We start from the raw sequence: 12,438 nt of genomic DNA, 5'->3' as shown, positions 1-12,438 counted from the left end.
TTAATGTAGTCAACTCTGAACATTGTCTGTGTCTCTGTTAGCCATCTAAGGAGCCAGGTTCAAATCTACATCACATAGAATCGAGAGCGGAGCTTCCAGGATGGGCTTTGCCCCTGGGCTCCCATCAGTCTTAGACCTGTCTGAAGCCGACCCTCGACCCTCATGTGGTACAGATTTGCCCACACTACCTTCAAAGCACATCTCCTGAGATGGAGAAAAAGAGCGGGCAGAGATGAACAATGGCTGGGGCGGGGCCTGTCGCTTAGTTGAAGGGCGCAGCCGCTTTGTGGATCTTGTATTTTCACTGAACTGCCCCTGCCGCCCAGAAGGCAGCCAGAGCGCTTTGTAACCTCTGGACAATAAGCATCGCGTTCTCCAGCGCCTGAAGCTTGAGGAAACATCAGTCATGTCAGTGGGGAAGACTCATGCCTAAGTAATTTACTGGAATCCTAAAGGCACGGACACACGAACATGATATAAAGCTTCAAAACCCTTTGATTTGGCTTCCTTTTTCTTCATGGAGTCCCTTTGGGGTTTGGAGCCCTGCCATAGCAGCTGCCTTGCCGCAAACACAGCACACAGCAGAACACTGGCGGCTGCTCTGTCTCTTCCCGGCTGAATAAATGTAGACTGTGTGCTTGCTCTCTATGGGCTTCTTTGCACAACTCTTTAAGACAAGGCTGACAACTCTGGTCCCATGAGAGAGGAAAGCAGTTTCAGAACCTACCACCGGCAACCACACATTTCCTAGTTATTACACATATATTCATGAGCAGAGATCACAAGCATAGAGACAAATGTCCATATCCCTGGGGCCACTAAACTCCTTCATAGATCCTGCAAGTAGGAGCTGGAACAGCACAACTATCCTAGGGCCTTGAGGCTTGTCCCTGAACATGCATCTTATAGCAGCAGAATGCATCTTTAAACTTCCACTCCCAGGGTCAGAAGATGTAGCAGAAATGGAAGCCCACCCCCCCACACACACACACGCACACGCATACACACACACACACAATGAAGACCCCTGAGAGAGCAGGACAGAGTGGCCTCTCATATCTGATGTAGAGTCAAGCCAGAGCCAGTCGTCCCTGATAGACGGTGCTCCAGAGGGTTCCAGAGTGTGTGGTTCTTCTGGTCAGCCCTCGCAGCAAGACATAGCAAAGCTAAGAAGCAGGGCCTTTGTCCAGACTCTCATCCTGAAGCCCCAGCCCTCTGTGACTCTTTCAGAAGCTCATATCAAGTTCCAGTCCTGACAGGCCACTTCTCTGCCACCTCCCTGTCAACCTTGCTGCTGTCACAACCCAAGCCTGGCCTTGAGGGACTACCGGGCTACCCTACTCTTCCTCCTTCACCTTGCCAAGCTCTGACCCTCTCTTTCCTCCTTCCCATTACAGCCACACAACTTCCACACCCTCCAGGCTTCAGAGATTTGTGAGGGCACAGTGAGCACAGAATAGGATTGTGCAGATACAAGTGACGGTTAATCTGGATCGTCAACTCAACTGAATCAACTAGGAAATAGGTGATTCTGAGAAGATCTGTGAGAGTGTTTTCTGGAAAGAACAGCTGCCCAGGAAGACCCTCCCCAGAGTGGGCAGCACTTTCTGGCAGTGGGCCCAGTTATAAAGGGATCTGAGAGAGGAAATTCCGCTTTTGCCTGCCTGTCTCTGCTCCTTGCTGATGAGTGCGTCTGGTCTGTGGTTTGCATTGCTGCAAACATCCCTCATGTCTTCAGCCTTGCATCATAGGCTGAAGATCAGTGGTTTTCTGAGACTTCAGTTCCAGATTGGGACAGCTGAGATGTGATCTCTCGTGGATTCAGCAGCCACTTGTTTCTTAGCTTCTTTAAGTGAACAGCCAGCCATTGATGGGCTTCCCAGCCGTATTGTATGTGTAAGCCCCCCTTTGTAATACGTTTGCACTCTCTGGGTTCTGTTCCTGTACAAAAGCCTGACTGATGTATCAGGTGTCCTGGTTGGGCTGGTGTCATAGGATGACACTAGTAGTCAAGTAGTGGTGATAGTCTCACGCTACTGAGGGGCATTATGGGAAGGGTTCCACTGGATAGGTCACCTTTGTTGTTCTGATCCCTGGGCTTGTTTGCCCGTTGCTCCTGTCTGTTGTTGTTCTAGCTGGAGGCAAGAGAGCTCAGCTAGCCTCGGACTTTCCATACCTTTCTTTGAGGGTATTCTAATGCTCCCAAAGGGCTGGGTATGCAGATTGGAGTCCACAACTTCTCATGCACAAGGTCCTGGGTTCCATCTCCAACCACAATAAATACTTTTAAATGACTTCGAGGGATCACATAGATTTTAGACATACCAATGGGGTGGGGCACAAAACATTTCTGGGTAGATCAATTTAGACCATAAGGTCTCAATCAACCAAAGTTACTTATGTGGTAGGTCCTAAAAATAGATAAATGACAGTCATTGTCCTCAGGGGTTTAGATAGAGATGTGAACCCAGCTCAGCACCTGGCACATCTGAGTGCTATAAAGTGTGAGACAGGAAAGTAGTGAGTGTGTGAAACCAACAGAAAGCCATCTTTATGGATGTGGGAGTTCCCAAGTAGTCTTCTTAGTGGCCTTCACTCAGGTGAGATGTGACCAGTGTGTGTGTGTGTGTGTGTGTGTGTGTGTGTGTGTGTGTGTGTGTGTTTGAGAGAGAGAGAGAGAGAGAGAGAGAGAGAGAGAGAGAGAGAGAGAGAGAGAGTTTTGTGGCTTTTAAACTTGCATTCTTCAAAGAATATAATTTCTGACCAAGCTCAAAAATTAAAGTGTAAAAATAAGTAAAGTTTAAATTTTAAGAAAAAAACAAAAACAACAACAAAAAAAAAACCCTATATGCGGGCTTACTTCTTTTATCTTAACAGAATTCCCTCTTGTGGAAGCTAGAGAGATGGCCCAGCAGTGATCAAGAACACCTTTTGTTCTTCCACAGAACCTGAATTCAGTTCACAGCGCCCATGTCAGGGGCTCACAATTGCCTGTGACTCCCATTCTTGGGGATCCAGTGTCCTCTTGTGGACTCTTCAGGAACCTGCATGCACACAGACATACACACATGCACATGAAACTAAAAAATAAATCTTAAAAAATGTAAATGAAGTTGTAAAGCCATTTGCGAGACGTTGCAAGTTTAGATTGAGATGAATTCTCATAGATTTGTCTCAAAGTCACATGCTTGGCCCTTAACAAATACGACCCATTCATTCTTACAACAGATTATGCAGGGTTCTTTTCTCTTTTTAGATTGTCTTCCCTAATTTTTGCAGTGTGTTAAATTCAGTCAGCTGGTTAAACATGTAAGCTAAATCCTAGGGTAAGGGGTTTTCTCCCTTCCCATGACCCTTAATGTCTTCTTCTCCTGCCTCACCCTTTTAATGAGAAGCAATGACTGAATTGGGGACAGCCTTGCTCCCTTCAGAAGTCACCTCAACTCAGAACAAATGACTCCTCATAAAGCCACAAGCTGAGTCTCCTCCATCCTGTGCTGGAATGTGGCCCATGGCTTGGGGAACCTCTCAGAGAATGTGTCCTAAACCACAGATATTCTGGTGACTCAAATAGCTCTAGCCCAGAAAAATACTGCAACCTAACCCCAGGCCCTCAGGATCTCCAGAGAGACTCCAGGCAACTTGAAGCTTGGGGGCTGGAAAGGGAAAATGTGGTCAGCCAGTCTCCAGGGAGCCAGGACGCAGGATGCTGGGCAGAAGTCCCGCCTGCTGTCCCTGAGAGTTTTCTGCCTCCACCTCCCTCCGAGCCCACTCCCTGGCACACACACTGAAACTGGATTGAGAAAAACTGGTCCTGAATATCTTTCACTACCTCCCAGCAAAATATAAGGAACATGGAGCTGGATTCTGAAGACTTAGGTAGGGATACACGCTCAGGGTTCCTTAGGTTGGGGAAGTCAGTAAGAAAGTATTTGGTTAGAGAGGGCCAGAGATGACCCAGTGAGGCTGATGAGACATGTGACCACCAGCAAGCCACGTGCCCATCCATTCCTTTTCCATGACACCGTCCTGTTTACCCAAGAAAGGAGCCTTTTGGATACCTGCTCCTCAGGTGCTGAAACAAGGAAACGGCCAACACTCTGGCACTTAAGCGCCTTAAAAGGAGATGCTGGGCCTCTGGCTAATGACGCACCTGAGCCCCACCCAGAGATGTGGAGAACAGGAACTACTGATCCCAAGACACACTGATGATGTAATCCTTTTCGCAATGGAAAAGAATGCAAACTCTGCAAACAGACCCTTGCTCTACAGCCCTAAAAAGCCAGCCTTGCTCTGGTCACCCCTCCCAGTGCCTTCAGAAAACTGTCCCTTGTCCAAGTACAGCCTCCTTGTGAAAACTCAGACCAAACTACCCTCGTATCTGGAGGTAGACGTGAGAACACTTCCCTGTGGCTTGATGTTTTCCTGGCTCACCATCACTTCCTAGATTAGAATGCAGGCCTGGGCCACCGAGTTATGAGCCTGAGCCTGGCTTTGAGTGCATATCAAGGCATCGGAGGTGGACTTTCTTCTCCTCACCCGTCCTTCTTTGTTCTTATTTATTTCTGTGCCTGTGTCTTGCCCCAGAGACCAGGGCCAGAGTGTCTTTCTCACTGTCAAGTCCCCAAGGCTAAGAACTGTATGGGACCTTATACTACCATTCAGGAGTAGAATATGCTTGTAACCCAAACACTTGCGTGCTGAGGCAGGAGAATTTTGAGTTCACTCCTGAGCTACCCGGTAAGTTCCATGTCTGTCTGAGTTGCAGGTGAGACCCTGTCTCTAAAACGGGTCTGAGAGGACGGCTGGAGGCTGTAAAGTAATCCAGCCGTAGAATGTTTGACTAGCTTGCCTCACATGTACAAGGCACTGGGTTTGATCCGAAACACCAAAACCAGGACTAACAGAGTGAAGAATGGATGAGAAACAGGAGTCTCCTGTCCCTCTCTGTTCCGCTGCCAGGGTGGTTGACTGTGGACCCAGACACGCAGTCTGTGGAATTGACCCAGTCTCTCGATGTCTCCACCCATCAATCCACCTGTCCCATCATAAAGATCTGAGTCGTACAATAATTAACAAGTCACCCAAGACTAAGTCACCTAGCACCCACACACCACCATGTTCCTTCATGGTATTGGCTGGAACTGTGAGTGGCCTGGAAGTCCGGTTCAGACAGGCTGGCTGCTTAGCCACCACAGAATGTTTTATTAAAGGGCAAGCCTGGAAAAAAAAAATAATAAACGAGAATAGAGCCAGTCAGAGGAGCGGGACACAAGGTTCAGGTAAGCCACAGGCCGTGTCTACAGGATGACGCCAGAATCCCGTCTAGTTCCAGGTGAGGTGCAAAGGGGGGAAGGGAGAAGAGGGCCAGCTCTGTGGGCAAGGGAATTTGAGACAACAGGGCCAAGTCTTTGGGCAGAAGCGCCAGTTTCTAGTCTTCTCCAGAGGGAGGGGTTCAACATTCTCGGGAGCCAAGGCAGCCAAAGCCTCCAACACAGCCCGCGGAGCTGCAGAGAGCACAGCCACCACCAGGGGCGCTCATGTCCAGGCCACGGGAACTGACTCCGGGTGCCCTTATAGGAGGGGAGGTCAGACCAGGACCTCCAGTGACGTCACTGCCGGGAGCTTCATGGAGAGAATTGAGACCAATGGGAGGGACTCAGAGAAGCCTACCCGTCACCAAGGCTGCTGGGAGGCCCACAGACTTCTCCAAGAGAGATAGACCCTCCTCAGCACCAGAGTGGTGCTCCCTTCCCCAGTCCCAGACCAAGCCTGTGGCAAAAGGAAGCAACAGCTAAGTCAATCCGCCTACCAGGTTCCCCAATACAGAAACCTCTGACTCCCACACTCCCAGATTAGACAGAGCCTCCGAGCCTGCAGGCTCCTTGGGTCTGGTTTGACTCCTACCACTTCTTATCTTGATCGACAAATGGCTCTGCTGTCTGACTCTGGCTCAGCCCACACTCAGTAGTTGGGCTCCCCGAAAGGAATAAGCACATAGTCCTCTCCCAAAATGAACACAGAGAATCACTCCCTGAGAAGAAACAGTCTCCCTACAACTGTGATCTGCACAGAGAGATAGATAAACCTTTCTGCCTTCTCAGGGGACTGAGGGGATGGGGGGGCGGAGGTTGGGGGGCGGGGAGGGGTGTTGACAAGATCTCATATCTTACCCAAGTCACTTACCCATGCTCCCTGCCCCTACTCCCAGACCAAGCCTGTGGCAAAAAGAAGCAACAGCTAAGTTAATCCACCTACCAGGTTCCCCAATACAGAAACTTCTGACTCCCACACTCCCAGATCAGCCAGCCTTTCAGCCTGCAGGCTTCTTGGGCTTGGCCTGGCTTCACCATCATCTCCTTGACTTGATGGACATATGGCTCTGCCGTCTGACACTGCCTCAGCCCACACCCAGCCCTGGGTCTCTTTGCTCAAGGAGCTATAAAGGTGTGGGAAGACTGACTGCAGGAGAGCTAAGGCTCGATACCCATCCCCTCACCTCATGAGACCTCACCTCCGCTCCTCACCCTCCAGCAGCCTGCGGTAGGTGGCGATCTCAAAGTCCAGGCCCAGTTTGACGATCATGAGCTCCTGGTACTCACGGAGCTGCCGGGCCATGTCCTGCTTGGCTCGTTGCAAGGCAGCCTCCAGCCAGGCCAGTTTCCCCTTAGCGTTGCCTGAGGCCACATCCTGCATGGCCTCCAAGTCTTTGCTTTTCTGTAGTTCACAAGACTGGGAATGAAATAGGATAAATAGATAGATAGATAGATAGATAGATAGATAGATAGATAGATAATAAATAATAAGTAGATAATAGATGATAGATAATAGGTAGATGATAGAGTGATTGATTGATGATAGATACATAGATAGATGATAGTTGATAAATAGATTGACAGATAGATTGATAAATGATAAATAAATTGATTGTTAGATGGAAGATTGATTGATAGATAGATGATAGATAGACAGACAGACAGACAGACAGCCTCAGCGTCATTCCTCCTGCCTCAGGGACCTAGCTGTTACTCAGAGGCCTGGAGCCAGTGCCTGTGTGAAGATGATCCATGGTCTGGAGGAAGTGGAGCTGCTCTGAAATTTGTCCACTTGTTTATGTCTAGAGCAGTGGTTCTCAACCTTCCTAATGCTGTGACCCTTTAACACAGTTCCTCAAGTTGTGGTGAACCCCAACCATAAAATTATTTCATGTACTACAATCCAGAAATGGAAGGCACATCTGTGATCCAGATCTTGAGGCTGGAAGACAGGCTTCTGACCCAGATCTTGACATGGGATGACACTCGCTTTTGATCCAGATCTTGAGGCATAGTAGCCATGAACAGTTTAGACCCACGCAAGGTTGTATGTGCCTTTAATCCCAGGAGACTGAGGCAAACAGATCTCTGAGTTCAAGGTCAGCCTGGGACAAAGCAAGTTCCAAATCCAGGCATGGTGGTACACACCTTTAACCTGGGCCACACCTTCTGCTGGAGGCCTACATAAGGACATTAGAAGAAGGAAGACTCACTCCTCCTTGGCTGCTTGCACTTACTTGCTAACACATCTGTTAGAACCTATTTCTTCAGGATTCCAGCTTATACAGAAGGCCAGCTGGAACACATAGCCTCATGGGACTGAGAAGCTACTAGATTCTTGGACTTCCCATGCACAGCTGCCCATTGTTGGGTTAGTTGGGCTACAGACTAAGTCATTCCAATAAATTCCCTTAATATATAGAGACAGTCCCTACATTTTGTGACTCCAGAGAACTCTGACTAATACACCTTGTAACTCAAACTCCCCCTGAACTCACTCTATAACACAGAGTAGCCTGGAACCTGAGGTCTTCTGAGTGCTGGAGTTACAGATGTGTTTTTCATGTATTTAAGGAAAAACCAGAAAACCGAGTAACCGAGTAAATCTTTGGTAATTTCTCACCATTAATTAATTATTAATTAATTAATTATTAATCAGAATTAATATTAAGTCAGAAATGAATGAAAACAGATACATTAAAAAATATACAAATATGGGGAGCTGGAGAAATGACTCAGCAGTTAAAAGCACTGGCTGCTCTTCCAGAGGTCCTGAGTTCAATTCCCAGCAACCACATGGTAGCTCACAACCATCTATAGGGAAATCTGATGCCCTCTTCAGGCAGGTGTATATGCAGCAGAGCACTCATACATTAAATAATTAATTTTTTAAAAAAGTGTGTGTGTGTGTGTGTGTGTGTGTGTGTGTGTAAAGGAAAGGCCAACAACATATGTATTTATACATACCCTCTTTGTTAATTATCTCTTCATTTAAAACAAAGCCCAGGCAAAGGGAAGCATGAGCTGCCCATGTAGCCAACATCCCTGTGCACAAGCACACACACTCACACACATCACTTCATCCAAAGGATGAGGGGATCTAGAAAGGTGTCTTAGGTAATGGCATCCCAGACCCCAGACCCCAGACCCCCCAGACCCTCCAGACACACCCCAGACACACACACCCCAGACACACATATCCCAGACACACCCCAGACACACCCCAGACACACACACCCCAGACACAACCAGACACACCCCCAGACACACCCCCAGACACACCCCAGACACACCCCAGACACACCCCAGACCCCCCAGACCCCAGACCCCCCAGACCCCCCAGACCCCAGGCCCCAGGCTCCAGACCCCCCCAGACTCCCCCAGACTCCCCCAGACTCCCCCAGACTCCCCCAGGCCCCAGGCCCCAGACCCCAGACCCCAGGCTCCAGACCCAATGCCTCACCTGACTCTCAGGATCAGCGGCCTCCATCTTCAGCTGCTGGATAGCCTGGTTGAGCCTGTTCAGGGCCTCCTTGCTGTGCCTAGGGGTCTGCACACATTCCTGCACAGTGGCCTTCATCTCCTCACACTGGGATGAGAAGAGTAGAGCAAAAGTCATGAGAGAGGAGAAGACAAGGATAAAACAAAACCGAAATGCTCACCCAGACACCTGGTGTCCCAGCTGAGTCCTCTCCTCTAAACATCTAGATCTCCACCCTTGTTACTGGGAGACGTCAGTGTGTCCCATGGCCAGACTTGCAGATAGCAAGCCGAGCCTGGTGCTCAGTCCCAGGATGAGAATCTGTCCAGGGGCCGTAGGGGTTTAGCAACCCCGGATTCATCTCAAGAGCAGGGAGAGGCAAGCTCTGTGGAATCAAGCACTGAAACCTACCGTTTACGGCTGTCACTTGGGAAAATCCAATGGTGATTCTTAATGTTAAAAACTTTACATTTTTATTTGTGGGAGTGTGTGTGTGTGTGTGTGTGTGTAGATACAAGCATGCCATGGTGAGTGAGCATGTGGCAGTAGGGACAACTTGAAGTCAGTTCTCCCCTTACTCCATGTGGTGGTTTGACTATGCTTGGTCCAGAGAGTGGCACTTTTAGGAGGCGTGGTCTTGTTGGAGGAAGCGTGTCACTGTCAGGGTGGACTTTGAGACCCTCCTCCTAGCCACGTGGGAGCCAGGCTTCTCCCATTTGACTTGGGAACAAGATGTAGAACTCTCAGCTCATCCAGCGCCATGCCTGCCTGGATGCTGCCATGCTTTCTGCCTTGATGATAATGGACTGAACTCTGAACCAGTGAGCCAGCCCCAAGTAAATCTTGTTCTTTATAAGAGTTGCCTTGGTCATGGTGTCTCTTCTCAGCAATGGCAACCCTAACTAAGACATTCTGTATGAGTCCTGGGGGGGTCAAAGACTTGGCAGCAAGTGTCTTTGCCTGCTGAGGCAGGTCACGAGCCCTAAAACAGATTTTTTTAAATACAGAGTTGAATTATATAGCCAAGACTGACCTCAAGCTCAATGTCCTCACACCTCAGTTTCGTAAGTATGGGGACTGCAAGAGTGAACTGCCACGTCTGGCTGAAAACAACACCGAAAGCCCAGGCATGGGCAGCTGGGGTATAAGTAGTTCAGGACAGAGGCTTACCGACTCTGCCCATTTGATTTTTATACTGAAGCAAAACAACCACTAGACATGTGAATACGTGTCCATAACTTAGTGAGTACTATTGATCAGAATTCAATGACATTGGCCCAATGCCAGCTCCTGTCTCAAGCCCAAGGCTACTGTAGTACACAGTACTGGATAGTGCTGTCTCTAAGGGATGAGGCCAGTGTCTGGCCACAGGTGACAGGTAAGCACTAGCACTAAATCACCATCTCAGCTGGGACCTCCTGTGGAGCAGGGCAACAGTTAGGCCTGTCTCTGTGATCTCTCCTTGGACAGCCTGGGGCTCTTTCCCTACCACCTGCAAGCAAATAAGAACCCAAAGGAGAGGGATACCGGGTCAGCCTGAGCCAGACTGAGTTTCGTGTGTGTGTGTGTGTGTGTGTGTGTGTGTGTGTGTGTGTGTGTGTGATAGAGAGAGAGAGAGAGAGACAGAGACAGAGACAGAGACAGAGACAGAGAGACAGACAGAGAGGGAGAGGGAGAGGGAGAGGGAGAGGGAGAGAGAGAGAGAGAGAGAGAGAGAGAGAGAGAGAGAGAGAGAGAGTGTGTCTGTCTGTCTATGTATGTGGCAGCCAAAGGTCAGTTTTGAATGTTGTTCTATAGGACAGCTGTCCACATTCTCTCTCTCTCTCTCTGTCTCTCTCTCTCTCTGTCTCTCTGTCTCTCTCTCTCTCTCTCTCTCTCTCTCTCTCTCTGTGTGTGTGTGTGTGTGTGTGTGTGTGTGTGTGTGTGTGTGTATGTCTGTGTCTGTATGTCTGTGTGAAAGCCAGAGGTCAATTTGGAATGTTGTTCCCTAGGACATTATCTGTGTGTACTTGTGTGTGTGCGTGTGCGTATGCGTGTGCGTGTGCGTGTGCGTGTGCGTGTGCGTGTGCGTGTGCGTGTGCGTGTGCGTGTGCGTGTGCGTGTGTGTGTGTGTGTGTGTGTGTAGACCAGAGGTCAGTTTTGAATGTTGTTCCCTTGGACAGATGTCCATACTAGCTGTGTGTGTTTCACCTTATTTTTTGAGTCAAGGTCTCACTAGAGCCCAGGTTTTGTCACTTAGGCTAGGCTGTCTAGCCAGAGAGCCCTGGGGATCCTCCTGTCTCTACCTCCTCAGCTATAGGATTAGAAGCACACACCAGATTTTGGCTTGGGTTCTAGGGATCAGACTTGAGTCCTCAAGCTTCTGGAACAAGCACTTGCTTTATGACTGAGATATCTCCCCCAGCTGCCCAGATCATGTTGGACTGAGATATCTCCCCCAGCTGCCCAGATCATGTTGGACTGAGATATCTCCCCCAGCTGTGCAGACCATGTTGTAAGCCCAAGCCACTGGCTCCACACTCTGCAGAACAAAGGAAACTACCCATGCTTCCATCCGAACCAGGAACCTCACTGTGCATGGTTCACACCAGCACAGTGCAAAGTTCACAGGGAACAGACAGGGTCAAATTGTAAAATAGCATCTCCCACAAATGTCTCTTGTGCCCCTTCCTGCCAAATGTGCCCATGAGAAGTGGAATTCATCAGACAGCTTATGACTGGCACCACTTAGAACACTTGGTAGACTCCAGGACCCCTCAACCCACGTGACTAATGAGCCATGGGCAAGTCTCACCATGGTAAAGGACCTCCTGGTGCCTCCAAACCTCTCGAGCACCACAGCCTAGGTCCAGCCTAAGGTGCTCACAAAACCCTCATCTCTGAGGACACCCCCTCCTGCCCGCACTGTGACCTCACTTGGTTACAGTTTCGAGGTTCCAATTGGAATTTTCACAGACAGGGGATAGAAGGAGTTGATGTTTCGAGCCCAGGGGGAGAGGAAGGCTGGGGCGGGGAAGGCTTCCTCCCTAGGACCCAGTTGACCGTGTTGTGTGACTAACTTAGTGTATTTCTGTTTTTGTTTTGTTTTGTTTTGTTTTGTTTTCTTACAAAGTTGGCACATGCATATGGCTGGAGACATAGCCTGGTGATTCAAAGCATTGGCTGCTCTTGCAGAGGACCTGGGTTCAGTTCCCAGTACCCACACTGTAGCTCATAACCACCAGTAACTCCAATTCCAAGGGATCTGATGTTCTCTTCTACGGGCACAGGGCACACGGGCAGCACACAGCTCACTCATACACATAAATAAACCTAAAAAAAGATGGTGCCCTTGTATACAGTTAAGGGTAGAGTTACAAGATGGGCAGAGAATTCAATTTCACAAAATGATAGAAAATTATTTTCTAAACTTGTTATAATTATATTTTCACCGGTAATGTATTTTAAAAAAAAAAAGCCTCTGTTGAGGATTGAATTTGTGCTTGCATGGGAATTTGCACGTGTCAGCTGCGGGTCCCTGCCAACAGTTGTTTGTTTTTTGTTTGTTTGTTTGACTGGTCAATAAAGAGCCAGCAGCCAATGGCAGGGCAGGGGAACAGAGGCAGGACTTTGAGGATTCCTGAGAGGAAACAAGAAAACGCA

At 48.9% G+C, this 12,438-nt stretch overlaps 1 protein-coding gene across 1 annotated transcript; it reads right to left on the bottom strand.

Annotated features, from left to right (window-relative positions):
• Positions 1–5,169: 5,169 nt before the first annotated feature.
• On the bottom strand, positions 5,170–11,697 carry LOC117719324 (keratin, type II microfibrillar, component 7C-like). The gene is made up of 5 exons (XM_034517487.1): positions 11,591–11,697; positions 8,779–8,904; positions 6,515–6,732; positions 6,187–6,218; positions 5,170–5,625 (listed from the first exon to the last, which is right to left on the bottom strand). The coding sequence occupies exons 1-5, from the start codon at positions 11,591–11,593 to the stop codon at positions 5,456–5,458; spliced, it is 549 nt and encodes a 182-aa protein (XP_034373378.1). The 5' UTR covers positions 11,594–11,697; the 3' UTR covers positions 5,170–5,455.
• Positions 11,698–12,438: the final 741 nt, after the last annotated feature.

The sequence above is a fragment of the Arvicanthis niloticus genome, chromosome 13 (genome assembly GCF_011762505.2).
Source record: "Arvicanthis niloticus isolate mArvNil1 chromosome 13, mArvNil1.pat.X, whole genome shotgun sequence".
NCBI lineage: Eukaryota > Metazoa > Chordata > Mammalia > Rodentia > Muridae > Arvicanthis > Arvicanthis niloticus.
Note: the sequence above shows the minus strand (reverse complement) of the source record. Positions and strands in the feature narration are given on the sequence as shown.

What these genes read in the sequence shown, in the direction of transcription:
- LOC117719324 (XM_034517487.1), bottom strand. An exon ending in CTGGAGGGTGAGGAGCGGAG is followed by an intron (nt 6,219 to 6,514) that starts GTGAGGTCTCAT and finishes TTTTTGCCACAG; the next exon opens with GCTTGGTCTGGGAGTAGGGG. An exon ending in AGTAGGGGCAGGGAGCATGG is followed by an intron (nt 5,626 to 6,186) that starts GTAAGTGACTTG and finishes CTCTCCATGAAG; the next exon opens with CTCCCGGCAGTGACGTCACT.